The sequence below is a fragment of the Perca flavescens genome, chromosome 13 (genome assembly GCF_004354835.1).
Source record: "Perca flavescens isolate YP-PL-M2 chromosome 13, PFLA_1.0, whole genome shotgun sequence".
Lineage (NCBI taxonomy): Eukaryota > Metazoa > Chordata > Actinopteri > Perciformes > Percidae > Perca > Perca flavescens.
The window spans coordinates 19,414,604-19,442,341 of NC_041343.1; the positions used below are offsets into that span (position 1 = coordinate 19,414,604).

The window sequence follows — 27,738 nt, forward strand, 5'->3', positions numbered from 1 at the left end:
ACGTTATGGCTGCCATTACACAAACATTTTAATACAAAATAAAAAAATAAAAGCGAAAATGCTGACTTCCTCCATAACCTCCCTAACTTTAGTGTAACAGTGCTGCGTCTGATGTCATCGTTATTGTTCTTTTGCGCATGCAGGTCATTTCAAAACCGCAAACAGTTCACACTGGAATCTGATATAGCCCACATTTTAAAAGGTCATGTGAATAGCCAAACAAAAAATCGGATCTGAGCAAAAAATCAGAATCAGGCATTAAGACTTGCGGTGTGAACGTAGCCTAAATGATACTTATGTAGTTAACCAATTATCTGTGGTCATGGTGGAAGCCATTTATAGGCAGAAAAAGAAAGCTGTAAGGTGCGAGAAAGTTTAAAGGGGGTGTAAAGTTGGAATACCTGAGACAGACAGTGAGGTTCCTGTGAGACTCCCCATCTCTCTCTCTCTCTCTCTCTTCCTCTCACAAGCTGTGCGGTGTCCTACATGCTGATCCAGCTGATGCCCCCGCGCGTAAATGGAAAGCTTTTACGCATCGCGCGCGTTCACTTCCAAAGACATGTTTTTGCATTGTCACACGCCGCGCCTGGTGCATAAGTAGGCCTTAGACACTGGGGATGTTCTGTGGAGATGTAAGGGATGCGGTAATACCTCACTACATAATAGAGGGGGGTGGGGTGGGGATGGGGGGTAATAGGCGAGGCGTGCGTCCTGACGCTCACCGCCAACTAAACGCGAGAGGGACTCAGACATCAATAACATCTCGCTCATCAATAAGACATTGTGATGGAGTTAGACTGCTTAATTAAATAGGTTGCCTTGAAGGTATTGGGCTTTCTGAATTTATAATATTTAATCTAATGATCCCCAATGGAGAACATCTGAAGGGCGATTCTTCAGCATCTCCATCCAAAGGAAAGCGGCTCGGTCAGATACAGATACTAAGACTTGGAGATTTCTTATCTCTCAGTGATGGCTATCAACACTGATGCTGCCTTTGGGAAAAGCGCCCTCGGCGAGAGGGAAGTTTCCAATCCCACCGACTTCCAGGACACGGAGAAGCTGCTGAGCATTGCGACCACCGAGCCCACCGGGCAGAGCAACATCAAACCGTCCGACTCCTTCTCCCTCAATATCAGAGGGAGCGTCCGGTCCCTGGATGCTGACCAGAACGGACACAGATCACCGCTAAAGTCGGGCTCCATCGGGCATCTGTCGACCCCACCCAAATCCTTGTCCCGTCTCAGCCTGGGCCCGCTTCCCTCCCCGGTGCCGCCCGGGTCCGTACCCCCAAGTTACCTCTGGCTCGCCGTGCTGTCCTGTTTCTGCCCCGCAGTGCCGCTCAACGTATGTGCCTTGTGGTATGCAAATGTGGTGAGTGTTCCATTTATTTACAGCTTCATTGTCTTCACAATAACACAATGTAGATTCTTTTTCTTAGTATTATACGCCTGTGGTATATTCTAAATACAGTGTTTACGCCTTTTCAAACACTACAGGTGTTTTGCTTCTGTTGCGTTTAAATAATTCATTGTTAATCACCTCCTTCATTTTCCTGTCCCATTAGTCGAGGTCTGTTCTCCATACAGGAGATATTGAAGGAGCAAGGAAGTATGGGCGTCTGTCTATGCTGCTCAGCTGTCTGGCAATGCTGCTGGGTGTGGCTGTCATCATCTTCATAGTGTTTACATTAGGTATGGAAGAAAGACATACAAACAAACACACTCAAAATGCTAAGCGTAAAGCTATGTATCTTAATTTATCTTTTTCTCTGCGTCTCAGAGACCCAGAAGTGAATTGTGGGATGGAAGGAGTCTCCTTAAAACTTCACCTGATCTCAATTGCACAGACCACAGGAGGAGGAGATATGTTGTTTTGAAGATGAAAAAAGCACATCTGAGTTGAAAACAAGCTGAAGAGACTCTAATGTACAAGTTGTGTTTTTTTGTTGTTGCTATGGACGAAAGAAAGAAAAGGAAAAGAAGTCGCAGTCTCATGTCAAATAACCCCAAAAACTCAGGAACAAAGAAAGGAAAATGAAGGCTGCACACAGTTGTAGTGTTGGATCATCAGACAGCACGTTGTGGAGAAAGTGTAACTACTCATAGTCCAAACTAGCGGTGCACTGATGTACACACACGCCTGACACACAGACAGAGAATTGGATGGCACTGCATTTTGCTTATTAAAAATGGCAATCATTAGATAAGAGGATGTCCTAAAGAAGACGACAGATACCATCTACATCAAAAAACATACACATATAACATAGGTATGTGTTGTGAAGATAAATAAATACAAGCTCATCATCAGAGGCATGAGTGCACCTCTAGTCTGTAATGCCGCCACTGGCTGCCGTTTCTCTTAACATTTGCAACAAAGTACAGACTGACTGTGGGAAGATGTATATAATTATTTCATACACTGTCTAAAATGTACGTTCACCACAACACCTACGGCAGTCATAGTGTAATATCTTGCTTTGCGTGCTACTATGACAAACTGATTCCTGTTCGGACTCTACTGAAATGCCTCATTATGTTTACAATATACTAGAAAGAGATGAATGGGGTTGTTCTCCCTGTATGCACTGTTTTTGGCACTCTGATGTTGAGGTTTATACATTTATACTGTATGACTGGTTTACCGTGCCATAGTGCTGCATGTCGTAAATAAACTTGAATGAGCATGACAAAATTGAGCTCATCACCTTTATTTTATTAGGCACCGCCAAAACCATATAAAGAAGAATGACATCAACAGTAGTACACAATATTACTTCATACATTTATAGAGTTACCATTACAACAGGATATATAAGCAGCAATATATAAAATCCAAGATGGAAATGTTATCATAATTCCGAAAATAAATAAACTCTCCAATCTGAAAATTGCAACAATTTCAATTAAGACTTTTTGATATATTTTTATTCTAAAAATAAAGTCCTTTCTTAACTCTTTAAATTGATGTTTTAAGGAGCGTTAATTACAATATGAAAACGTAAAAAAAAGTCTTGAGATACAATGAAAAACATGTTCTTAAACGGTCCTTCAGTTGACCAGCAAATCAGTGGAACGTGTAGAGCAACAGGAGTATGGTGCAGACGCCAATCACCCCGCCTAGAATTAGAGAGTCCCGCCTCTTGCGCAAATTGATTTTCTGGATGAGACTGTTGATGGTGGGGAAACGATCTGAGGGGCGGGAAAGTGTAGTGAAGGAAAATAATTAAGATCCAGGTCAGCTTTCCCTTTCTTGCGAGACAGAAAGCAGCAGGGGAAAATACATCAGCGGGGCTCTTAACACAACCAGGAAGAGGAATAAAAAGAGCTTAATGGTGTAGATCTACCGTCTCACTGTCATACCAGGTTCAGTAAAAAATACAAAGTTAAGACGGTCAGGTGAAAAGAAGAGGAGGACAAATGATTAAAACAATTAAAGGATACTGGCCAAAGTTGTCACCCTGGTTTGAATGGACTTCAACACCCCACGCTGAAATGTGATGTTCTCTTTGGTAGCCATGGCAATACTGGAGAAAAGAAGAAACCATGAGGGATTAGTTTTGAAAAGAGGCAGAGAGCTGTCTTTACAGCATCACATTTGAGTTTAACGTTTTGGCCGAGGAGCCAAAAAGTGGGGAGGCATGATGGTTTGTTTTAATAGACCTGAATGCGTTGTGTTTGCTTATGTGTGTGTGTGTGTGTGTGTGTGTGTGTGTGTGTGTGTGTCTGTGTCTCTATGTTGAGTGAGTGAGTGAAAGTAAAAGGAGAGAGGAGAAGAGTGAACGGGGCGATAAAGCTTACCTTATTGCATTGTCAATAAGACTATCTGAGCTGTGAACATGAAATGGAAAAAAGGAGAGAAAAAGAGAAAAGTCAGATCAAGTCAACTTAAAAAAACATTATCATCTTTTACAAAAATGTACACTACCTAAAATCATTTAAAAAGGTACAATAATTTACCATTTATCACTTGTAACAATCCATTTATTTTAAGTCATTTATATTATAATATATATATATATATATATATATATATATATATATATATATATATATATATATATATATATATATCTGTCTGTCTGTCTGTCTGTCTACTGGTTTATGAGTCAAGAGATTATACAACAGGACACAGGGAAAGCCTGTTCCATGAAACCACACAGCTCTTTGGGTCAATTATCATAAAAGAGGCACTTCCTGTGTTTCCTGCGAGACAGGAGAAAAGTGCTGGTTAATGGAGGATTATTGGGAAAGTCAGAAACTGATTGGTCAAATCAAACGCCCTTGTAGCAGAAGCAAGACATGAATCTCTATAGTATAACTGCTCTGAACATAGTTGTACATATTTCAGGATGGTAACCCGACCCCTGTGTTATTTGTTCTAGGTGCGTATAAGCAGAACGGACACATAGATGGACGACACTGAATACACACAGCGGGTCTACATCAGCTGCCCTTAGCTGCTGAGATAAGTTACAGACAAAAAAAATGAAGTGTTCAGTCCAGAGCTGAGCTGCGCATATAAAGTCAGCAGTGTACATCCTGGCCGACTCCACTGGAGACCAAAATCAATACTGCGCTTTATACTTCCTCTTCATCTATTCGTCCACCTCTCCCACAACCTATCTACTGCTGTCCTTTGTGTATTCTCTCTATTCTTTACAGGCAAGGCAGCTTCTTGCTTTTGTTTGTTTTTCTCTCTTTCTTTATTTAGTTACTACATTCCTATGTGAAACTGCTTTCCTACTTTTAAAACTTCACAGTGGTCTGATCAACGGTTTGTAAACCCGGTTTGTATGGGCCTACTTGGCATGATGGTGACACTTTTGCAACAGTTCAAAGTTTAAAGCTACAACAGTCAATCGAAAAAAACATTCCACGTGCTACAGATGCCTACCTGTCTGAATGTGACAGTACTGTATAAACTGGATTACCTTCGACCCATCGCAAAAATAAACTGCAACATTACGCATGCATTGTACTTGAATTGATTGTACTTGATTGCACAATTACACTTTTGTGCATACAAATAAAAAAATAAAACAGTAGGTGAGACAGAAGCACAACGGTCAGTTTTATGTGACATGCATGTTTAGAAGCAGAGTGGTACAGAAAGTTGTTAACTGAGAAAAATTACAATTGGTGACGGCAAGTATGAGTTTTAAGACTCTTTGCCACAGAGGGATCCATTTAGTGGAAACACTTCTGGTTAGTTGTGGCTGAGAAGCTGAACAACAGTTAGTTATGTTTATTTACCATTAGTTATAGAGCTAATGGTTCACTGTGAAACACACCAGGACTGTCTGGCACTACACAAATAACACGTGGCCACACAAATAATTACACAAATAAGAACATACAAATAATTGTAGCAATAATGAGTCTGACCACCAACAACATAAGCAATAAGAGAACATGATTACAATAAATGCCTATTCCTATCACAATTCCACGGACAAAAGTATCAAATATCCATAAACGACAGAATTAAATCTCAGCATGTTGAGACACAATCCTCACTTTTCCAAGAAATTAGCTTTGGCAGAGCTATGAAGAGGTGGTTTTGCTATTGAAAGTGTGTTGATATAACCCTGTTAAACAAACACTTTCTCCCCCCTTTTAGATTCTGTAAAAATGAGGGCATAAGCTGAATCAATAAATCCTCTCATAAAATACAGACAAGAATCACACCTGTGTATGATACCTGACAAAGCACAGTACTGTTATATTTTATTTTTTTAATCAACCATGTCAGACTCTACATGTCAGCCTCCAACTCTGTTTCATGTCTGATTCAACTGCTCTGTCTTCATGGAGTTTGTTTACATTTACATGTTACCCATTAATCTGATGCTGTGTCCCAGATGTGATAATGCAGAACAGTCACACATCAAAAACATTACAGCCAGACAGCAGCAACAAGTGTGTCACAGCTGTAGAGTGCTGCCATGGGATTCAACAGAACATTGTTTATTATTTCGTCATTTTTCTTCATCTTTTTAGGCTCATCTGTCTACATTTCAGGCCGACCAGTGTCTTACAACACTGGCAACAACAGAAACATCAGTTGCGATGAAGAGAGAATAGGTGGGGAGAATCAGTACAATGTTAAAGGTAAGCTTAACCCAGCATATTTATCAGTGTCTAAACTGGAACTTTCTGTTGGATCATCTGTAGTTCTAGAACATTGTCCTCTCTGCTGTCTTCTCCTCTACAGGTGATACTGAAAAAAATGTTTCTCTGGGTAACATCAGCAACATTCATATTTCTGGAACAAACCACGGATGCATTGGAGGAAGGAATAACTACACTGTGACGGGTGGGTTATCTTTCTGATATGGCTGGGCAAAGTGGGTGGTTTATTTTTGATTCATTACTCATGTTCAGAGATCTTTAGAGCACATATCTGAATATTATTAACTGTTTACAATCTCTTATATTTGATGGTATTCAAACAGGAGAGATTGCAGCCAAGTCCAATATTGGCAACGTCAGTAATGTTACTGTTGGTAACAACTTCGGATCAATTGGTTCAGGGAACCGCATTAACATTAGCTGAGGTAAGAAGGAAGAGCACAGATGTATTGGTCACTTAGAACACAGTACTGAATGTGTGCATGTATATATAACATGTTTGCGTGTGTTAATGTTTTCTGTTAATGCATCAGTTGTTTATCACCAATGTTTTTATTCTGTCTTGCTCTCTTCTTTCTGTACAGCTTTTCGTCTCTCTTGGGAAATTGCTCTCAGACAGATCGTGAACCACTCAGCTTAGACTGATGTCTTATAATGGAAATCTTACAACACAAGGATACAAATGAGAGATTCATGCTTTGAAATCAGATTCAAGATTCAAAGGCTTCAATATTAAAGAAACTAAAGTCAATATGCCGCATGTCTCTGTCTTCGCATTGTTTCTTGTCAGGTTTCTTTTTAAAATGACACACATAATCACCTTTTCTCTTCATTTAAAGCGGAGCGCTGGGAACATGGGAAAGATGTTCTTATCGGTCTAAAATTACTGTAGTACTAGTAGACGCAAATTATTTAATCGTTATTTAAGCAGCAGCTAAACACTACACAGGATTGTCTTACAAAGCGGTCTTTCGAATCGGCTTTGGCCACGACTCTGGAAGACTTGGAGTTAAGCACTGAAGTCATTCTTAAAAAAGGAAGATGTGTTCGGAGTTTTTCCCACCGGGTACGGCAAAGGTTTAATCTATCAACTAGCGTTGCTCTGGTTGGCTATCAGTGCAGAGGGAATTTGAAAGACAACCATTTATCCCGCCCCTCGGATTGAGTCCTGCCAATGGTGAGTTCCCAGACCCAACATCTTGATGTGGGTCTGGCTTGTCAGGCTAAGAGGAACCAGCAATACGCTCCAATTTTCAGGCTAGATAATTAGTGTATTATGACAGAGTGGCAGCAAGGTGGGGCTATATCCAAACCTATGGACAAATGTAATTGATCCTTGGATGATATTGATCTAGTGGACAAGTTCAAATGTTCAAAAAGAAGCTTGAGAGGTTGATCATAAACATACTTATGGCTTCAATAAGACATTTAAATAAGCTGCTCTAGCAAAGTTGGGAGCTAGCACTAAAATTGACACTTCATTTAATTGTTTCTGTCCATCCATTATCTGTAAAAATTAGCATGTGGATAGGTGATGAGATTATAAAGTAGTATAACAGTAGTCTTATTATAACAGTCAACCAAATGTTTAATATGACTTACTTCCAATTTCAGAATTACTATTTTTTTTAATGTTCCATACTGAAACCACAAAAACTCCACAAGTCACGAGTTCTGTTTTTAACCTGAACTTTAATTTTGGTTTAGCGACCATGTGACCTGAAATCACAAGTTCAGTTTTTAACCTGAACATTAATTTTGGTTTAGCAACCGTGTGACCTGAGTTTGTAGCACTTATGAAGTAAAACTTGTGAATCAGCAATGTGGAGGCTGGAAACAGCATTTAATCATGAATCAACCATAAAGGATTATAATTATAATTTTTAATTTAAAAGAACTTTGCATTAACCAACCAATAATATGTTGGCTGATTTAGAATCACTATTTTGCTATTGTCAGGACTAGCTTCCTGCTTCTTACAGTGCAGACGCTCTATTGCTTGCTCCTGCTTCAGCTTGCATATTTCTGCTGATAATCTTGCTTTTCCTCTAAGAGAAACTATGAGCAGCGGCTCTTGGATACTTATAAATCACTGGACTATACATTTTTTGTAGACATAGTAGGCTATTGTCATATTTGAACATTTTTCTGCGTGAGCGTGGCCTACCAATAGCTCAAGCCTGTCCTAAAGTGACTGTAGCTAAAGCTAATGAGCAGCAAGATGCCACCCTTCTCCATAGAGGACTACTACAAACTCCTTCAGAAGATTGCAGTTCTGGAAACCAAAATTTACCGGTTAGAAGTAAATATGGAAGTGAACGGATCATGTGGAAATGACACCACTTTACCAGTGACCCAAAACAATGGACAAAAGCATGCTAACACACAGCTAACTAGCACCAGCAAGACCACAAAGAAACAGGAGGGCTGTAGAACGGATAATAAATCAACAAGTGGCAGTCCTCCCTGGAACTCTTTTGGTGCAAAACCTAAGAGTAAATCATCTTCCTGGGAAATGGGAGGACGACTAACGGGCAGGGCACAGCGCCCTGAGATTTGTGATACGACCGGCTGGCCTGCATTATCATCCAGGCAGAGCGCCTCTTCAACCCCTGTACTTAGCAGGACATGGTCGTGGACAGCTGCAAAAGGGAAAATCAGCAACAAAAGGCCTCCCCAACAAATGAGTGTGCAGGTGAAGAACAGATTTGCTCCTCTGCTGCAGGACCCTGGACATGACCTGGATTACGTCTCATCGTCACACAGCAGGGTAAGGACTGAGAGCAATTCTAAAAGTAAAAAGCTACAGGGAAAGCTAATGACTGGGCCCAAAACTCTGATTGTGGGTGACTCTGCTGTGAAAGATATAAAAAGCATTAAAAACACCAAAATATTCTGTTTTCCCAAAGACATGGTGTCTGACTTGGCCCAAAGAATCCCAGATATCGTAGCAGCACACCCAACTGTGGAGAACATTATACTATAGGGTCAAATGATGTTGTAAAGCAAAAGTCTGAAGTGCTGAATCGTGACTTTATGAATCTGCTGAACACAGTCAGCTCCCTAAACGCAAAGGTGTTTGTCAGTGGCCCTATACCGCCAGTCAGAGGAGGAGCTGAGAGTTTCGGCAGACTGCTGGCACTGAACAGATGGCTTTCAACTGCATGTACCAACCATTCTCTGCAGTTCATTGACAATTTTAACATTTTCTGTGGCTGCAGACATCTTTTTAAAGCAGATGGACTATTCCCTAACAAGCCAGGAGTAAAGCTGTTCACCTCTAGCCTACTTTACTTTCTGCGCCACCCATCTGCTCCCTTGGCCAAGGACACGAGACAAGATGAACCAAAACAAGAGGAAGACACAACAAAGTGCGTCAGTGAGCCACCACAGCCCCCACCTGAGCAAAGATTTGACCATTGGAGACCAAAGACCGGAGATGAGAAATCTCAACACCCCTTCTCACCCGTCCAACACTCCTCAAACCCCTTTGACAACCACGGCAGCTTTAAGGGACCTCTTTAAGGATACGTCGCTCTCCCCTCTTTCCCCCATCCCCATTTTGGAGTTCACTGACCAGATGAAGTAGCTGGTGAATGCTGGAACCAAGTATGCCCCCCTTCCTTCTCCCATCGTAAAACGCCAGGCACCTCTGCCCCCTCAAGGACGGCAGTTAACTCCTTCTCCCCAAACTGATAAGGATGCTTGTGTGCAAAATGCAGTAAGCATTAACTGATATGGGCCGGGTCCAGGCTGCATGCCTAGTAGCCCCACGTATTAGATTCTTCCACAATTTATGTTGTGATAGGTAATAGAAAAAGAATGGCGAATAAGCACGTAACTGCAAACTTTGCAAATTTAGCATCCATTCCTCGTCAGCCACAGTCTGTCCCAAAAAATGAAAACGCACTAACCATAGTCCTACTAAACGTTAGGTCTTTGGCGGGAAAATCATTTTTAATCAATGATTTTATTATCAAGCACAATCTTGATTTTATGTTTTTAACTGAAACCTGGTTGGACCATAATAATAGTGCTGCTATTCTCATTGAGTCAGCCCCCCCTAACTTCAGTTTTATGAGTGAGAATAGAGTGAATAAGAAAGGAGGTGGAGTCGCCATTTTGTTTAATGACTCATTCCAATGTACACAAATATCTTACGGAAATTTTGCTTCTTTTGAATATGTGGCTAAGATCCTCCCCTCAAGCTCTACTTCTAAATATCTACAGGCCACCTAAATGCTGTGCATCCTTCTTTTGCGACTTTACTGAACTGCTGTCTATAATCTGTATTAACTTTGACCGTGTAATTATTGCTGGTGATTTCAACATTCATGTTGACAACCCCCAGGACCGAGGGACCAAAGAACTGTGTTGTGTTTTTGAGAGCTATGGACTGACTCAGCATGTGACACAGCCCACACACAATAACGGGCACACTCTGGACTTGATTATCTCCAAGGGTCTGAACATTTCCAAGGTTGTGGTGACTGATGTTGCTCTCTCTGATCATTCCTGTGTTTTCTTTAACGGCACTATCTCTGTGCCGTTAAAGAACGTTAATCAGAAAACGGTATATCACTGAAAACGCCAGTGAATCATTCATTCAGCTTTTCTCCTCTACACCCACCCTCACTGGGGCCTCAGTCACTGAGCTTGTAGATAATTTCAACTGTAAAATTACGAATGTTATTGATGCTATTGCTCCCACTAAGGTCAAAGCTGTCTGGTAAGAAAAGATCTCCATGGAGAAATTTTATAGTTGTGAGAACAGAAAAAAGAGAGTGTCTAAAAGCTGAACACAGTTGGCGAAAATCTAATCTCCAGGTCCATTATAACACTTATAAAGAGAGACTTCGCATTTATATTATGGAACTAAGGAATGCAAGGCGGTCCTTTTTCTTTAACATTATTGCCAGAAACAATAATAATTCACGTGCTTCGTTTGCTACCGTTGATAGATTAACAAACCTTCCAGTACCAATAGCATCTGAACTGTTTTCTACCAAGGCTTGCAATGACTTTGCCTCCTTCTTCACAGACAAAATTCAGAAAATTAGACAAACAGTCAGTGCTTCCATATCAAGTACAAGATATGTGTTGTCACAGTGTGCACACAAAACAAATTCCAACATGACACAATTTCATACGATCAACCTTAAAAACCTGGAGGACATTATACAACATCTGAAAACCTCCTCCTGTTGCCTTGATATTCTACCAACGAGTGTTTTCAAAAATGTTTTGAATTGTTTGGCTTCTGATCTTATACAGATTGTATACACATCTCTGCTCTCAGGTATCTTTCCACAGGCCCTGAAAACTGCAGTCATCAAGCCACTCCTAAAAAAGAAAAATCTAGACATGACACTAATGAGCAACTATAGGCCAATATCAAACCTTCCATTTTTAAGTAAAATCATAAAAAAAGTGGTTTTTCAACAACTCAACCTTTTCTTATCGCTAAACAACAGTTTTGATGCCTTCCAGTCAGGTTTTCGACCACACCACAGCACTGAGACGGCTCTTGTTAAAGTCTTTAATGACATCCACTTAAACACAGATAGTGGCAAAATTTCAGTCTTAGTATTACTTGATCTCAGTGCTGCATTTGATACGGTAGACCATGACATATTGCTTGACCGATTGGAAAACTGGGTTGGTCTTTCTGGCTCAGTACTAAAGTGGTTTGAATCCTATTTAAAGAATAGGGACTACTTTGTGTCTATAGGTAATTATACATCTGAGCATACAAATATGATGTTCGGAGTTCCCCAAAGCTCAGTTCTGGGGCCTCTTCTGTTCAACATCTACATGCTTCCACTGGCTCAGATTATGGAAAACAACAAAATAAGTTACCATAGTTATGCGGATGACACACAAATTTACATAACCTTATCGCCAGGGAACTATAGCCCAATACAACAATTAAATATGTGCATTGAACAGATTAATGATTGGATGTGCCAGAACTTTCTTAAATTAAATGAAGAAAAAACGGAGGTGGTTGTTTTTGGAGCAAAAGAGGAACGATTGAAAGTCAGCACTCAGCTTCAAACGACAATGTTAAAATCAACAGACAAAGCAAGAAATCTTGGTGTAGTCATGGACTCAGACCTGAATTTTAAAAGCCACATTAACATAATTAAAAAATCAGCTTATTATCACCTTAAAAATATATCAAGGGTTAAAGGGCTTATGTCTCAGCAGGATCTGGAAAAACTTGTCCATGCTTTTATCTTCAGTAGACTTGACTACTGTAACGGTGTCTTTACAGGTCTCCCTAAAAAATCCATCAGACAGCTGCAGCTGATTCAGAACGCTGCTGCTCGAGTCCTCACTAAAACCAAGAAAGTAGATCACATCACTCCAGTACTGAAGTCTCTACACTGGCTTCCAGTGCCTCAAAGAATTGATTTCAAAATACTTTTACTGGTTTATAAATCACTTAACGGTTTAGGGCCAAAATACATTTCTGATCTGCTACTACATTATGACCCACCCAGACCTCTCAGGTCGTCTGGGACAGGTCTACTTGTTGTCCCCAGAGTCAGAACTAAAAAGGGGGAAGCAGCGTTCAGTTTTTATGCTCCACATATTTGGAACAAACTCCCAGAAACCTGTAGGTCCGCTGCAACTCTCGGTTCTTTTAAATCTAAGCTAAAGACCTATCTTTTTGTTGCTTTTCTTTAAATAATCTATTTTATTAACTTATTAATTTCTTATACTGCATTGTAACTTTTATTCTTATACTGCACTATCAATTTTATTCTGGTCTTTTAATGTTTTTAATTTGTTTATTATTGTTTTTAAGTGTTTTCTAACTGCTCTTTAATGTTTTATGTAAAGCACTTTGAATTGCCCTGTTGCTGAAATGTGCTATACAAATAAAGCTGCCTTGCCTATTATCAGAACTTCCCTGAGAGTAAATATGTCATCAGTCTGTGTTTCTGTGAAGGATACATTATGTAACAGAGAGAACACCTGGGGCTTATTTCATTTAGTTATTTGAGTTTGCTATCTCCCAGTTCAAGTTCCTTTAGTTTAAAATATTCTTCACTTGAAGTGTAAACTTTAGTGCTAGGGCCCAACTTTGCTAGAGCATCTTATTTAAATGATCCTCTTGAACCCATGAATATGTTTTTTTTTTTTTTTTTGCTAGATTCACGACAACACAATTTAACAGATTTTGTAAAAGGAAGTAAGCTGAAAGGACACTGATGAAGAACAATATAATACACTACAAAGACATAGCAGCGACCATAGCTAATTGTTACAAGAATATGTGGTAATGTCTACACAGTAATTAAAAATTGGTTTGGTTTTACAAAATACAATTTCGAGCAAATTACTGAGCACAAATATGTGAGTGAGATCAAGTCTGGATCCATTAAGTGCTCTTCACAAGTCCCTGTAATGACACCTTGTTCTTCAACAGAGAAGAAACTGTAGGAGAAACTGTAAAATGTACTTGTTCTGTAATAGCAGATGTTTGTGAGGCAGAGGGCTCATAGTACACAATGACTTCGTAACTTCCATGGCCCCCTTTACAGCCACAGGTGAACATTTCAAAAAACATCAGCTGATGACAAACCTCACATATCCTCTTCAGATTCTGTGGGAACAAATAAGTTTAGCTGAACAAACAAAACTGCTTTTAACCATATAAGGAAGTTCCTCCTCTTAAACCCCCAAAAAGACATGAACATGCGTGTGCAGGACACTTAGAAAAGCGCACTTCTCTACTCAGTTCAACAACAAGCTCACCTCAAAGCACAGGACAAACAACTGAAACCAGTGGTAAGATAAAGATTGCATGCATGTCTGTTTTTCAGTCAACTGCATTTTTTATTTTTTTTAAACACAACAAGTTTACTGTCATATATTTTATTTTGCATTAGATATTCAGGCTATGACAGACTCTCTTACACTTTGTGCTAAAGTGAAATAACCATAAAGGATTATAAAGAAAATATGCTAGAGAAACACAATATGCTAAAAAGTGTAAAACATTTTGACTGAACCCATTTTTATGATAATCATAGTTTTACTTTCCTCTTGGTCATTCTCTGACTCTCTAGATTTCAGCAGGAACAATGGCGAAAGTTGCTGATACCGAGAAAATACGCATTGGCGACAACGCAGGGAAAGTTGGTGCAGACAATGCAGTCGACGTTAAAGGTAAATCTGAGTGTTATTCGTTTCTGTAAGGTTGTCTTGACAGTTTCATCAAATCTCTTTCTCGCATGACTCTCACAGGAGGTCTTGGACACAATACTGATCTGGGCAACACCAGTGACATCACTGTCCTAGGAAAGAATACAGAGAAAGGACGCATTGGAGCAGAGAACAGCTATAAAATAGAAGGCGAGATATTCCTCTTATTGCTTATCCTCTTATTAAATTGCCAGAACTGTATTAACAATCCAGTTTATTACTTATGTTCAGATATCAGCATCTTAATGGCAAAAATCTGAGTTTCTGTTGTCAACTTTGAATTCCTTATCTCAATTCTCATATTTTAACAGGAGGACTGAAAAATGGTGAAAGTGTTGGCAACACTGCTGATGTTTTTGTTGGTAATAACTCAGGATCCATTGGTGCAGGGAATCGCATCAACATCAGCTAAGGTAAGAAATGTTAGAGATTTACTATCAGATGTGAGCATATGCATGTGATATGTTAATTCTTTACTTGTGAATAAATTATTGTAAAACAATATAATCTGGATTTTCTCATCAATATTTTTGATCTTTTTTACTCTTTGTGTTTCTCCCTTTTAGGAAATCGGCCTCCAACTCTTCTAAAAACAATGCACCATTTGTTGAATGTAGAATTCATGATTTCAAATCAACAGAAAGAGTCAGTCATCCGATGAATGTAAAGGAAATGCAAGTGAAAATAAAGTAGATTACCTGCTCTATGAGACCGTCTTTGTCTGAATATTTATAATTTCTACTGACCTTGCTCTGAAGTGTTCTTATATTATTTTCTTCTTCATCCAAACATCGTCATGAATTTGTTTTCATTTTGGATTTGTCTTTGTGATATAGTTGTTGTCAGTAAACTGACTAACTAGCAGTTGGGTTTTCTAAATACATATTCCAGTATTTAACCTAAAAGGATTTACTGTGATTACACACTAATAATCTCCCTTCAATCTATTATGCTTCTGCAAAACAGTGGCTGCACCAGGTATGGCGTAGTTGCGTCATAATAATAGGGCACATACGATCACTGCAGCGCTACAGGCTGAGGTGATGAAGAATACAGAGCTTAATATTACTAAGCCTCCTAATAGTCACTTTGGGGAATACAGGCTGAGTGTGAGCAAATGACGAAATGTATATATGTGATTAAGTTTAATTCTGGATAAAAGACAATAAAATATTAAAAGGGAATTATCTCTGATAAATATCCCTTATTTTTCTAATAGAGCGATTTTGTGAGGTGCACTTAAGCCTGCTTTCAGTGAGACTGTTGGTCAAATAAGGAACATCTAAAGTATACCTTTGCTCAGGACAATGTCCAACATTTAGACATGAAAAAAAGAGATTATTGTCAAGATATAAAATGTATTCAAACTTTGAACTGTACAGCTATGACTACTCAGGCCAGTTAGTTGTTTTATACAGGAGCTATATACTATATAACTGCAATTTATTTTATTAATTGGCTGTTCCTATTCTGTGAAAATGTTAATGTCAAACTAAGGCTGGGAAATGTGGTAAAAATCAATATCACAATATTAATAAGTATATATTGCAGATATTACGGGTGAAAAAACTTCGAAAATCGTATGTATTGTAATTTTTTTGGCGACGATTTTAGAAATCAATTCTTTTCCCAAGAATCGTTTAGAAAACAATCAGTTTTAAGAAATGTCTCATGATATATTGGCCCTCATTTATCAACCTAACGTAGAAACCAGCGCAGATATGAGCGCAGAAATCTTCTTACGACAGGCTTCACGTATGATTCATGAAACGTTCGTATCACACCAATCAGAGCGTAAGAATGGTCGTACATTGATAAATGCAGCGGCTGGAAACGATCGTAATTTAAATATCATGCCCCTATATATTCTCGGTTTTGAGGCCTCGCCCCTACAATTTACGACATGGTGAGACGTAATCCGGCTGAGAAGCGGCACTTTTCAGAGGTGGAGATTGAAACCCTGATATCTCTGGTTCATTTGCACTAACTACTATTTGGCAGCCTGAAAACTGGTATTAAAGGCTGTAGAAAGAATGCGGGATGAAAATTTAGATCACTGATGCGGTCAACAGTGTTGCCGTAGTAAATCGGACTCCAGCTGAAGTTTAGCCTATTTAATTTAGGCTATACATCCTTGACACATTTTCCATAGCCCCGACCCGGTCTCCTGACAGCAGAGGGGCTGGGAAAACAAGCCGAAATAACTCGGTCAATGGCAGAAATAAATCGTTCACGACAGAGAAATGAAAACCTGAATAATAAATAAAAATGTTGTGCATCGTCATGTTTCCTGTATTGAATATCATTGCCAAACATAACACTATAGGCTACCTTTTAAAAACGATGAATAATAATATCCTGTCTCCTTGGTATAGCCCCCAGTTGGGGCTGTGCTGGACTGCTCTCTGGGCATCGGGTCATCTGGCTCCATCGCTACATTTATGGCACCCAGTTTTCCTGCAAGATGTTGTGCAGAACACCACAGGCTAAAACAATGTTGCAGACTTTTTCTGCCGTGTATAGGATTTTATCGCAGCCTACGCTCACGTTTAAATTGATAAATGCCGAGCTTTGCGTAGGAATCGGCATACGCCCGTCCTACGCACGTTTCATAAATGAGGGCCATTGTCTCTAGAAGTGTTATTCAACTTTTGTTTTTGTTAAAGAAGGAAAAGAAAATCGCGATACTCAATACTATCGAATCGCAATACTTCTAGAATCGCAATGAATGAAAATCGTAATACAAATCAAATCGCCAACCATGTATCGTGACAAAAGCAAATCGTTCCAGCCCTAGCAGATATCAATACAGTATGCATACACTGTAGGAACTGACAGAATAACATTTCAATGAAAGAGTATTTTATATGATTTGAAATGTTCACTTGACAAATAAATTGATTATGTGTCAAAATATGGTAAATATTTGCAAAACTGCATTTAAGTTGATGTTTAATAAATGTTTTGTTTTGCCTAAGACAAATCTTTTATGTCTGCAAAACAAAAACTTCACTAACTTATTTGCTGATTCAGATTTATTTTTGAAATATTAATTTGAAAACACAGTTTTGTAACATTAATATACTGTATGATCATATAGTTACAAAATGACTACAGTGAAGGTCGATAACAATGCTGAATTGTTGCACAGCCCAAAATTCAACCATTTCCCAGTAATTCATAAACATTTGAAACAGGTCTTAAATGTCATTTAACCTTTCTTGTCCATTTCATTTTTTATGTAGAGTAAATTGCTGTGTGCGTTTGTATGTACATGTGCAATGTTGTGTATTTGGTAAACTGATAATGTGCACAGTAATTTCCTGTTACATTTAAATGCATTTCTGAATATAATGAAGCAGTTTAAAAGAGTCATGCAGTTAAAGCTGCAAATGTCTATTTGGTCGTAAAGTCTGATATTAGTGCTTATTTTTATTTAAATGTCGTAATGGAAGTCTTTTAAAAAAATTTACGTATAATCTAAAATAAATGTTCTGGTTTCTCAGTAATTAACCTCAGCTGATGCAGCAAGCAATACTAGACAACCCCCCAGACTCTGTGGTAAGGAAGTTCTCATCCATCAAAGTAATCAACACTTACATAAGTCTTCTCATTTCATACCGACAAGCACAGGACAAACGTGTGAAACCAGAAGTAAGATAACTGCACGTGTCAACTTTACCTACTCAGTCTTTGAAGTACAACATATTGTCTTTTTTATTTTCCATTTACATCTCAGACATTCAGTGTCTAGTCTAGTCTTTACAACAGTTTTTTTGTCTGAGATTTTTGACTAAATCCATTTACAGTCCCTTTTCTTTAACAAATACTGTTTTATTTTCTTCTCTGTCTGTCTGTCTAGATTTCAGCAGGAACAATGGCACACAGCATTGGTAACAGCAAGGACATTTACGTTGGAACCAACAAAGGGAAGATTGGCGCTGATAACGTCATCAATATTAGCGGTGAGTTCAACACTAGTTGTCGATGATAGTATCAGTGATAAGCTCTGTCAAATAGTTGCAGAAAGTAGAAACATGCTGTATAACTATTTCATAATTCATACATTGGTGTGTAAAATTGCAGTTCCCATTTAAGCAGCTACTAGAAGTGATTTGTTTCATGATCTTTGCCTTTTGGGTCATTATTTGTATTTTAAAAGGAAGAACAGGATCCCAGCCAAATACTGGCAACTCATGTAACACGGGAGGTGAAAGTGGATTAAACTCTGCATCCACTGCCTCAGGGAACACCGGCAATGCGACGGGTAAGTCTGTCACTCATATTGTTAAAAAGTTAGTAGGAGTGGGCAGTTAATGATTTCTGATTCATAACTCAAGTTCAGAGGTTAGAATCTGTGAAGTAAGGTTAACAGTTTATGTGATCATATCTATTATTTTTGTGTTTAACAGGAGAAAAATCAGTCAATATTGGCAACACAAGTAACATGACAGTTGGAGACAATGCAGGAGACATCGGTGCAAAGAACACCTGCAATGTGAGCAGTAAGTGTCTTATATTGTTGGCAAGTTATTAAAAATGGGCACGTTCACGATTTATGATTTCTTATTCATGCAATAAGATTAGAATATGTACACATCATTCATTGTATTTCAACAGGAGGAAAAGGAGTCAAAGTAGATATTGGCAACGTAAGTAACATGGATGCCGAATCCAACACAGGAGACATCGGTGCAGGGAACAACTGCAATGTAATGGGTGAGTTCTCTGGTGTCACACTGCTGGGAAGTATGCAGAAATGGACAGATCCCAAATGTAGAGTATAGAGTATATTCTGTATACTACAGATCTGATTACAATTGGCAGTGATTCTGTTCTATTTATTATTATTTGCATTTCAACAGGAGGAGATGGAGTCAAAATAAGTATTGGCAACATGGGTAACATGGTAGTTGGAGACAACGCAGGGGGCATTGGTGTGGGGAACAACTGCAATGTGAACAGTGAGTCCTGGGAAGGTGCTCCTAGCGAAACTTTAATTATTTCAGACTATTGTACGAGACTAGAACTGGTACACTACAGATCTAAGATGAACAGTTTATGTTGATGAATTTATTCTATTTATTTACTTTTCTTTCTAAATCAACAGGAGGAAAAGGAGCTGAAATTAATATTGGCAACGCAACAAACACAGGGATTGGGTTTAACGCAGGAGGCTTTGGTGCAGGGAACAATGTAAACATTAACTAATGTAAGGAGGAGTTGATGTGTGAAAGTGCACGTTTTGTGTTTGTAAGTGTGCTGTATTATTTATTTACAAGGATTCTTTTTTTTTATTGTGTTTCTCGCTCTGTCAGGAAATCCCAGTCCAAAAGATCATGGACCGACAACCAACCAAAAAAACACCCCAAATGAAAACCAAATCAAGAATTCTTTATAAACTGCTGTGTGCTTTCTATTGTCCCACAATAAACTGTGTTGGAGATAACTGTTTGATTGTCTTTATTGAACTATTGTGGACAGTTTAACCTCAAATGACAAATAACAAAATAGTATTTAATTATTAGTAGGTAGGATGGTGTGAAATAGTTTTTAAGCATAATATGTATAACCACAGTAAATACAGTTCTAAACACATTGGTACTGTATACCTAGTAGTTGAATTCATTAAAGCTTTAGTGCGTAATGTTTTGATCTAAATGAAAGTCTGTTACATTCAAGCCATTGCCAAATGAGTTGCCACAATGCTAATTAAGACTATCAGCTCCACACAAAAACCTCTCTATATTTCTCAGTAAGGCTATGTTCAGAAGATTGTGTCGTCCGGTGTTTTTCACGCACAGAAACTTGAGTGAAGATAATGACCTCTTCTGAAAAGTGCATTATGTTTTTTTAATCCTCCATGTCCTCCTTGGCTACTACCAACTGCGTGGAGGAGGCGTGGGGGTGGTGCGTGATCACAGAGGGCTTGTATCATGTGGACGCAGCGACAGTTTTGTTGTCATTACTTAGAATTCCTCATGGGGGAAACAGAAACTACGCACTATAGCTTTAAGAATATCTCTGGTATTGCTTAAATTGCTCCCATATTTTGACCGTATTTAATTATTAAAAGAAAAAGGGATAGGTGAATGTAATAGGTAATTTCAATAGGAAATATTTATTTATAAATATATGTATACAAGATGCATGTATGCAGAATAAAGCATAGACTGCATTACATTGACCAAATCTTAACTCACTGCTGTTGTCTGTGACAGTTTTACTGTAAGTGATGAAGTCAAGTGAACTAATTGCTGAGCTGCTCAAATTACGTCTAATTTTGTTTATATAAGATGTAACTAAAGGTGTTAAAGTGCTCATATTATGCTTATTTTCAGGTTCATAATTGTATTTAGATGTACCAGAATAGGTTTATGTGGTTTAATTTTCAAAAAACACCATATTTTTGTTGTACTGCATATTGCTGCAGTTCTCACCCTATGTGTTGAGCTCTCCATTTTAGCTACCGAGTGAGGCATCTCACTTCTGTTCCATCTTTGTTGGGAGTCGCACATGCGCATTACCTAGGTCAGTACTGCTAGTTAGTCAGTTGCAGAGTATGAGGGCTAGCACGCTAGCAGATAGGCGAGCATTATAACGTGTGTTACAAAGTGACGCACGTTTGTCACGGAAGTAAAGGCTGGACTACAATAGAGCTGTTTGGAGCAGTTTGTGAACAGTGTTTTCTGTTGGAGATGGTAAGTCCCTTTGGGGGGGGACATTGGGCTTTTTCACTTTGTAAACCTATAAACATGCACAAAAAGATATATAACACAATAAAGGAAAGGGAAAAAGGCAAAAAGCATAATATGAGCACTTTATGTAGTGATTAGAGACAATAAATCCATGGTATTCAATCATAAACCAAAGTATTTGACAAATAAAAAATGTGACCTGATGATTGATCGCTATAGGGCCGACCTGGGCATATTTTAATGGATCAGCATCGGCTTAAATAAAGCCGATCAAAATCTGATCTTTTCTTTACCATTATATACTGTGTTTTGTCCACCTCAGCATGCTAGTGTTGCAGAGTGGTTATCCTTTACGACAGCTGGTCTCTACAGTTCTCCCATACCAGTGAAAATTACAGTTATGTGTGTGAATGTGAAAAATAATTTGGCCCCTGCAATGCGAGAGACTCTGAATTCTGACACTTGTTAATTCTGTGAGTAACTTGATGACAGAACAAAATTAAACTTGTCTGTTGTGGGGTCTCTGTAGTTTCAACAACTCTAACATAGTGATAGACCTCTAGCTGATTACATAACATGAATTTCAGGAGTCGCATTCTCTCAGTTGAATTTCATTCATATAATATCAATAATTGAAGCTAATAAATTAATATTTTTGACCTCATTATTTGGATTAAATAGCTTGTGAAGAATAAGGAATGTCACATTAGGTAAGTTGTACAGCTGTTATTTCAGGGTGTCAGACACATATTTAATCAACATTTAGATAAATATAAGTCAGACTCTATATTGGCAATATTAAAAGGACTCAAATCTGGGCTAAAAAACTTGATTGTGACATCCCTCCTAAAACATTTTGTTCTCTTCCTCTTTTAGTTTTGATGACGAAATTGCTAAGCTTTTCCACAACAAGTTGGGAAAATAATGCTGCGAGCAGTGGTAATTCACTTGATGTCTTCTGCTTGGAAACCTTCTCCTCACCACATCTTCTGGTTTACTTCTTCTTTATTTTTTTGTTAACCTTCCTCTATTTGAGTGCTGTTGTGAGAAAGTGCTTGAGAATTATATTATCAGCCACCAAGTTACATGATTAACAACATGTCCAGTAAACCACTGACATGCATGTATGCATTACCACACACAAACACAAGCACATATAGTCACACTACTCAGTCACAGGTAACCCAACAACTTTCATATGGTAGTTTTAGAATAAAGGCTACACTGATTAGGGTTAATTTTATTATTAGGTAATAGATAATGGGCTTTCTAAGAACTTGTAGGTACACCTTTTGATTCAAATCACTGTCAATCTGCTGGTTCTCCATAAGGCGCACTGATCCCACTGGAGTCATTGTCATAATAGAGTCTCTGATACCAAAAGATAGAACAGAATAGAATACCACATACAAGCTACCACGCTACCTAGGCTGTATCTGCATTGGTAGAAGAAAGTAGTGTACAGTACATGCCATAGACACACATTTTTGGGAGGCACTATGTCATAGAGCATAAACTTCACACTCTGAAGTCAAATACTTAAATAAAATGGCGGACAGTAAATAGGCTGCACTATATAGTAAATAAGGAGGGATTTTGGCTGTGGCCCTTGGCATTCTGTTCCAGTGTTTCTAAGTGATAAGGTTTTTTTTTTTAAGAAATCTCTTACTTTCTGAGATGTTCGTGTTCCTTCAGGAAGAGCTCAGTCCTTCTGTTATTCACTCCTGTGCTGCTCTTGTAAGACCTGAGTAAGAAAACAGAAGAGAGAGAAACATTAAATGATGGGGAATTGTAATAGGATACAGCAAATTAAATACTTCTATAGGGTATTTTTGTTTTACCTTTATTTGATAGAGACAGTAGCGATCCAGACAGAAAATGTGGGGTGAGAGTGAGAGACAGTGAGAGAGACAGTGAGCGAGAGCGAGAGCGAGATACGGCATGCAACAAAGGTTCCGGACTAGAATCGAACCGGGTACACGTCAGTCCCACTAGGCTACCAGATGCCAATGTGACAACATTTATATAACAAGAAAGAGAGTCTATAGCCATGCTACCCATCATTAGTTTTGCATGTATTTGGTCAACAAATTATTAGAAAAACTAAAATGTTGTCATGATGAGGTGGCCACTAGATGAAAAGTTAAGGGATCACCAGTTATTACAATTCATCCTGAGGGAGTAAAAGATTGTGTTTAACTAATTTCATGGCAATCCATCCAGTAGTTGTTTAGACATTTCGCTAAAAAACATAAATGTCAACCTCATAGTGGTGCCTGCCAATAACACAACTGCTCAATTGGGTCTAAATTCAAAATGGTCACTCCATTGTTGTTGACATGTTAATTAATATTAATCCAGTTCAAACAAGGCCAACAATAGGTCTTCCTATCACATCCCCTGAAAGGTGAAGGGTCTATTTTTTGCCATATCACAATTAATTTATATTTTTGTTATTTATAACAAATAATAAATTATTATTTTATAGGAAGGATTTTTATCATAATGTTTCATAATGTAAATAACATCCCGGCTGAGTGGACAATACATTATTAAAAAGAAAGCTAATTTTTCATACCTATCAAAAACCTTCCTTTTAATTAAAAACATGTATGAATTCCCCATGAGATCTGGCTCTGTTTTTTTGGTGCTTCCTGGAACCTAAAGCACAACAAATTTTGCCCAGTCTTTGCTTCAGCCTAAAAGGGGTATTTCACTCCCTCCTATTAACTGATGCCTGGATGCTGATTATGTACTTCCTGCGTTAAGGCTTTTACGTGATTAGCTCTGCTTAACCCACAACTCTGTCCTCCATCTCTTATTTACACCATCCCCTCTCTATTTGGACTGATCATCAATTCTTCATCCATTATCTCTTCTGTTTGCCACCCTCCCTTTACTGTTCCTCCATACCTCTCATCTCTATGAGGATAATTAAAATCGACTCTCATTATTTTTGTAATCAGTCAACATCAGATCAGTACAATGTCTGTCTCTTTTCCTCTCTGTGTGACTGCCTTGCTCTCCCTCTCCTCCCCTGATAAAGCATTTCTCTGTATCAGTCAGGCCAGTGGTAACCACTCTCCCTCAGTTTGGGCTGAATGAAAGCCTTGCGGTTTGATTTACTGTACAGGGCACTTAGGAAAGATATCCCCAGAGAGAGAGAGATACACACGCACAGAGAGAGACAGAGGGAGATCAGCTAATAAGCCTCTTATTAGAGGATGAAACATGATAAAAGGAATGAAGATTATCAAAGGGTGGGGGAATTCAGCAACAATCTGGACATTTCTGCCTCCTCCTGGTTAAGGATAACATAGCAAATGTCCACAAAGTAGGAGGGGGAAAGGAAGGAAGAGAAAGGGAAAAAATGGAAGGAAGGCAAAGAAGTGAAAGAAAGATGAAAATCTAAGAAATAATATAGAGAAAAACCAGGATGGAAGGAAATAATGAAGGATTAAAATGTTTGCCATAGTGAAGAGTAGCGTTCTCCAATGATAGGGCATGCAATGTTGTGGTGAATGGAAAAAACATAAGTGGATAGCATTACATTTGCTAACAATATAGCTAACAACAGATGTATGAAGGCACTTACTCAATGTCTCTGTGAACAGAGCCTAGTAGGTCCTCTCGCTCTCGCAGACTGTAGAAGTTGCTTTTGGTTTTGTGGAATTCATGAGTATAGTCCTATGGGATAAAACAACAGCCAAAATGTATTACAGTTTCACAAATGTTTCTTCTTAAATATATCGAATATACTTAGAATGACTAACATGTGGAGCTGAAACACTTTTCAGCGTGAGAAAGTAATACAACAAAGTGAAGTATGTACCTGTAAAATGTCTCTGTGTCTCTGTAAGGTGTGCATCAATGCTGCGTTATGTGATGAAGCCCCCGGAGTGTTTGTGTATCCTGCCATCTTGTCATTGACCGCAGTAAGCTGCAAAACAAAAAAACAAGACAAAATTGAAAACAAGTAGCCATAAAAACAATGATTTTTTTTTAATAAGACAGCCGTGTAGAATTTGAATAACTTGGCAAGATTATAATTTAGACTATCAGACTACAGTCTAATTAATTTCAAAGTGAACATGAATGTATTATAATAACCATACACCTCAATGCTAACCTAGACTCTACAACCTGTAAAACTAACAGTAGTTCTTGCAGCATATAAAAACACAGAATAACACAATCAGCTTTGGTTGGCTGCTCACTTTTATTTCTATTGGAGAACAATGATTATAAATCAAACTCCCTTTGATATTTCTGGCATCACATCTATTCCATCCCCTGGGTTTTAGGCTTCAACACCTGTTTCTGAAGAGGACCCTAAAATCCCTTCAACTATGTTAGCGACCATACTGTATATTCAATTCAATTTATAGTATCAAATCATAACAAGAGTTATCTCGAGACACTTAACAGACATAGTAGGTCTAGACCACACTCTAATTTACAAAGTCCCAACAATTCCAGTAATATCACAATTGCGTGATATATGACTTACATTGGCCAATAGCTGCTCCAGCTCAGTAGTCATGGCCACGAGCATATTGTCTTGAAATGAGCCGGCAAAATCAGACCTGATTTAAGAAAGAAGGGGGAAACAATGCAAAAGTTTAAGGTTTGTTTTTTTCATTCAAACTATAAAAAATACAGTATAATGTATCAACAAAAAAACATGAATGCACAACACAATTAAAACAGGAAAAAATTTAATTTCAACACCAATTTGTAAAACTGCATAGGATAGATGTAGATGCGTGTTTTTAAACAAACAATTGCCAATGAATAACTTGTCCAAGAGTTCAAACTTAAAGTTGGATATGGCAATCCGTTTATTTTAAGTGACCATCAAAATAATAAAACAAAATAATAATTCTTTTTTCAATCTTACCACGTTATCATACACATAACCACGGTCAAAAAAAAATGTGACCTTGCTGTGCGCAACACAGCTAAAGCAATTAGGCCACATTTAAATAAACTTTTCCACCCCTAGCGTCACACGCTGATTGCCAATTAAATGGCTCCAACAGCTAGTATCTTTTTAGGCAAATGACTAAGGTAGTTCTGGCAAAGCCTCGCTGTCCGTCCATACCGCGTGACTGATTTAGGAAGTGGTTTGAATCTACACGGTTTTATTGTACATCCATGATCTAAACGTGTATTGTGAGCAAATTTAGCCTCGAGAAATTAACCCTTTTCCGAACCAATTTGCTGAAAAGCTTTCAAGCTTTATGAGGCTTAATCTCGCCATCACTAGCTGCGTGTTCATGATATTCTGTTGCCTAGTTAATGGCTAACAATACTAATTATCATGCTGACCTGCTGTCTCTTGTCTGCTGGTCCCGGTTGCTGCTGTTGTAGCTGGTGCAGAGCTTACTGAAGGAGACCAGCTTGAGGTCCAGCTCATTTTCCAGCTGTCTGGCCTGTTTACGCAAATCTGAGTGAAGAAACAGAGAAACACTCAATAAGAACATTTTAACATGGACGAAGACAAACTAAATAGTAAAAAAAAAAAAACAGGCAATAAGAAGCAGACAAGATAGAAGGCATCATATAGACGTCAAAATTTTTTTTAAATCAATTCAAATAGCAGACAGATCAGGCCCAGGTATGGCTTCCAGTTGGCACTGTTGGCATTTGGTTTGCAATGGCATGACCTATATAAGCCAAGCATGGCATGGTTTTTAAGATGGCAAACAAGAGATAGGCTTCAGTGTTTGACCCAGACATGAAATTCCACCATTTTGGCCACATTGTTGTAGCCAAAGGGAAACTCTCACTTTTGAGTAAGTGTTTTTAAAACAAGTTTAGAAGCTATGAAATCCCTGTGGATTGAATCAGCACATATCAGTAATTTACCTTGTTGGAGGATTACAGCTTGCCAGTCATTAGTACATGAAAGCTAGCTATGTGTGGTGAACATTAATTTGGTAATGAGTTAATCAAATCGTAAAGAAATTAATGACAATATGTGCAAACATCAATGCTAGGTTAAGGATTACCATTGTGACTCTGAAACCAAAAATACAACAAATGTTGAGCATGACTCGTTTTTCACTCCTGATGTAAGACATTTTGCTCCAGTGATTTGCCAGTCCAGTCAGAGACTGAGGGGAAATTACACAAAGTTGAAGTTATTTTAAAACCCTAAAACATTTGGGACCTTTGAGAAAACATTCGGGGCTGGAACCCCCAGAGCCACACCCCCGCCACCACACTTAAGACAGCAGTATGATAGTTAACCGCTAATAACGTTAACTTTTCAAATAGATGTTAGCGGCAAACAAGCTAACAGGTTAGCTTATAACCAGCTAAAGGTATCTTTATATCCGCGCGGATATAAAGTTTATTAACGTAACGTCTTACGGAACATGTTAAATGTGTTTAACCTGAGTTGACAACGAACAATAAAAGACGTACATGCGGACAGTTGTTGTAAATTAGATACTGTAACATGATTTACCTTCCCAATAGTTGCTGCTGGTCGCCATGTTTGTTGTTGACATGTCATCAGCCGTCAAGAAAATACAACTGTCGCAAATTCCAATTTCAGCTACAGCGTCCTCCGGTGGTTTCCGGCCGCAAGCGAACCACTTATACAAAATCAATAACTCTCAGCGAGGACGTTCACTCATTATTATCCCTGGGGTTAAAATGTGAAACAGATAGGATAG

The 27,738-nt window shown here is 38.5% G+C and overlaps 2 protein-coding genes across 2 annotated transcripts; one reads left to right on the plus strand and one right to left on the minus strand.

The window, feature by feature from the left end:
* Positions 1-972: 972 nt before the first annotated feature.
* On the plus strand, positions 973-2,551 carry LOC114567066 (trafficking regulator of GLUT4 1). The gene is made up of 3 exons (XM_028595962.1): positions 973-1,374; positions 1,568-1,694; positions 1,783-2,551. The coding sequence occupies exons 1-3, from the start codon at positions 973-975 to the stop codon at positions 1,794-1,796; spliced, it is 543 nt and encodes a 180-aa protein (XP_028451763.1). The 3' UTR covers positions 1,797-2,551.
* Positions 2,552-2,697: 146 nt separating this feature from the next.
* Positions 2,698-27,617, minus strand: LOC114566557 (Golgi SNAP receptor complex member 1). Its single transcript, XM_028595108.1, has 9 exons — positions 27,528-27,617; positions 26,384-26,501; positions 25,563-25,638; positions 24,885-24,992; positions 24,648-24,739; positions 22,722-22,796; positions 3,804-3,833; positions 3,447-3,529; positions 2,698-3,194 (listed from the first exon to the last, which is right to left on the minus strand). Exons 1-9 carry the CDS (start codon positions 27,568-27,570, stop codon positions 3,070-3,072), a joined length of 750 nt encoding a protein of 249 aa, XP_028450909.1. The 5' UTR covers positions 27,571-27,617; the 3' UTR covers positions 2,698-3,069.
* Positions 27,618-27,738: the final 121 nt, after the last annotated feature.

Excerpts from the sequence above, each read along its gene's own strand:
- LOC114567066 (XM_028595962.1), top strand. The coding sequence starts at position 973 with ATGGCTATCAACACTGATGCTGCCTTTGGGAAAAGCGCCCTCGGCGAG. Across the intron at positions 1,375-1,567 it reads CCTTGTGGTATGCAAATGTG|TCGAGGTCTGTTCTCCATAC; the intron begins GTGAGTGTTCCA and ends CTGTCCCATTAG.
- LOC114566557 (XM_028595108.1), bottom strand. The coding sequence starts at position 27,570 with ATGTCAACAACAAACATGGCGACCAGCAGCAACTATTGGGAAG. Across the intron at positions 26,502-27,527 it reads CAGCAGCAACTATTGGGAAG|ATTTGCGTAAACAGGCCAGA; the intron begins GTAAATCATGTT and ends TTCTTCACTCAG. Across the intron at positions 3,834-22,721 it reads GAACACGAACATCTCAGAAA|CTCAGATAGTCTTATTGACA; the intron begins GTAAGAGATTTC and ends TCATGTTCACAG.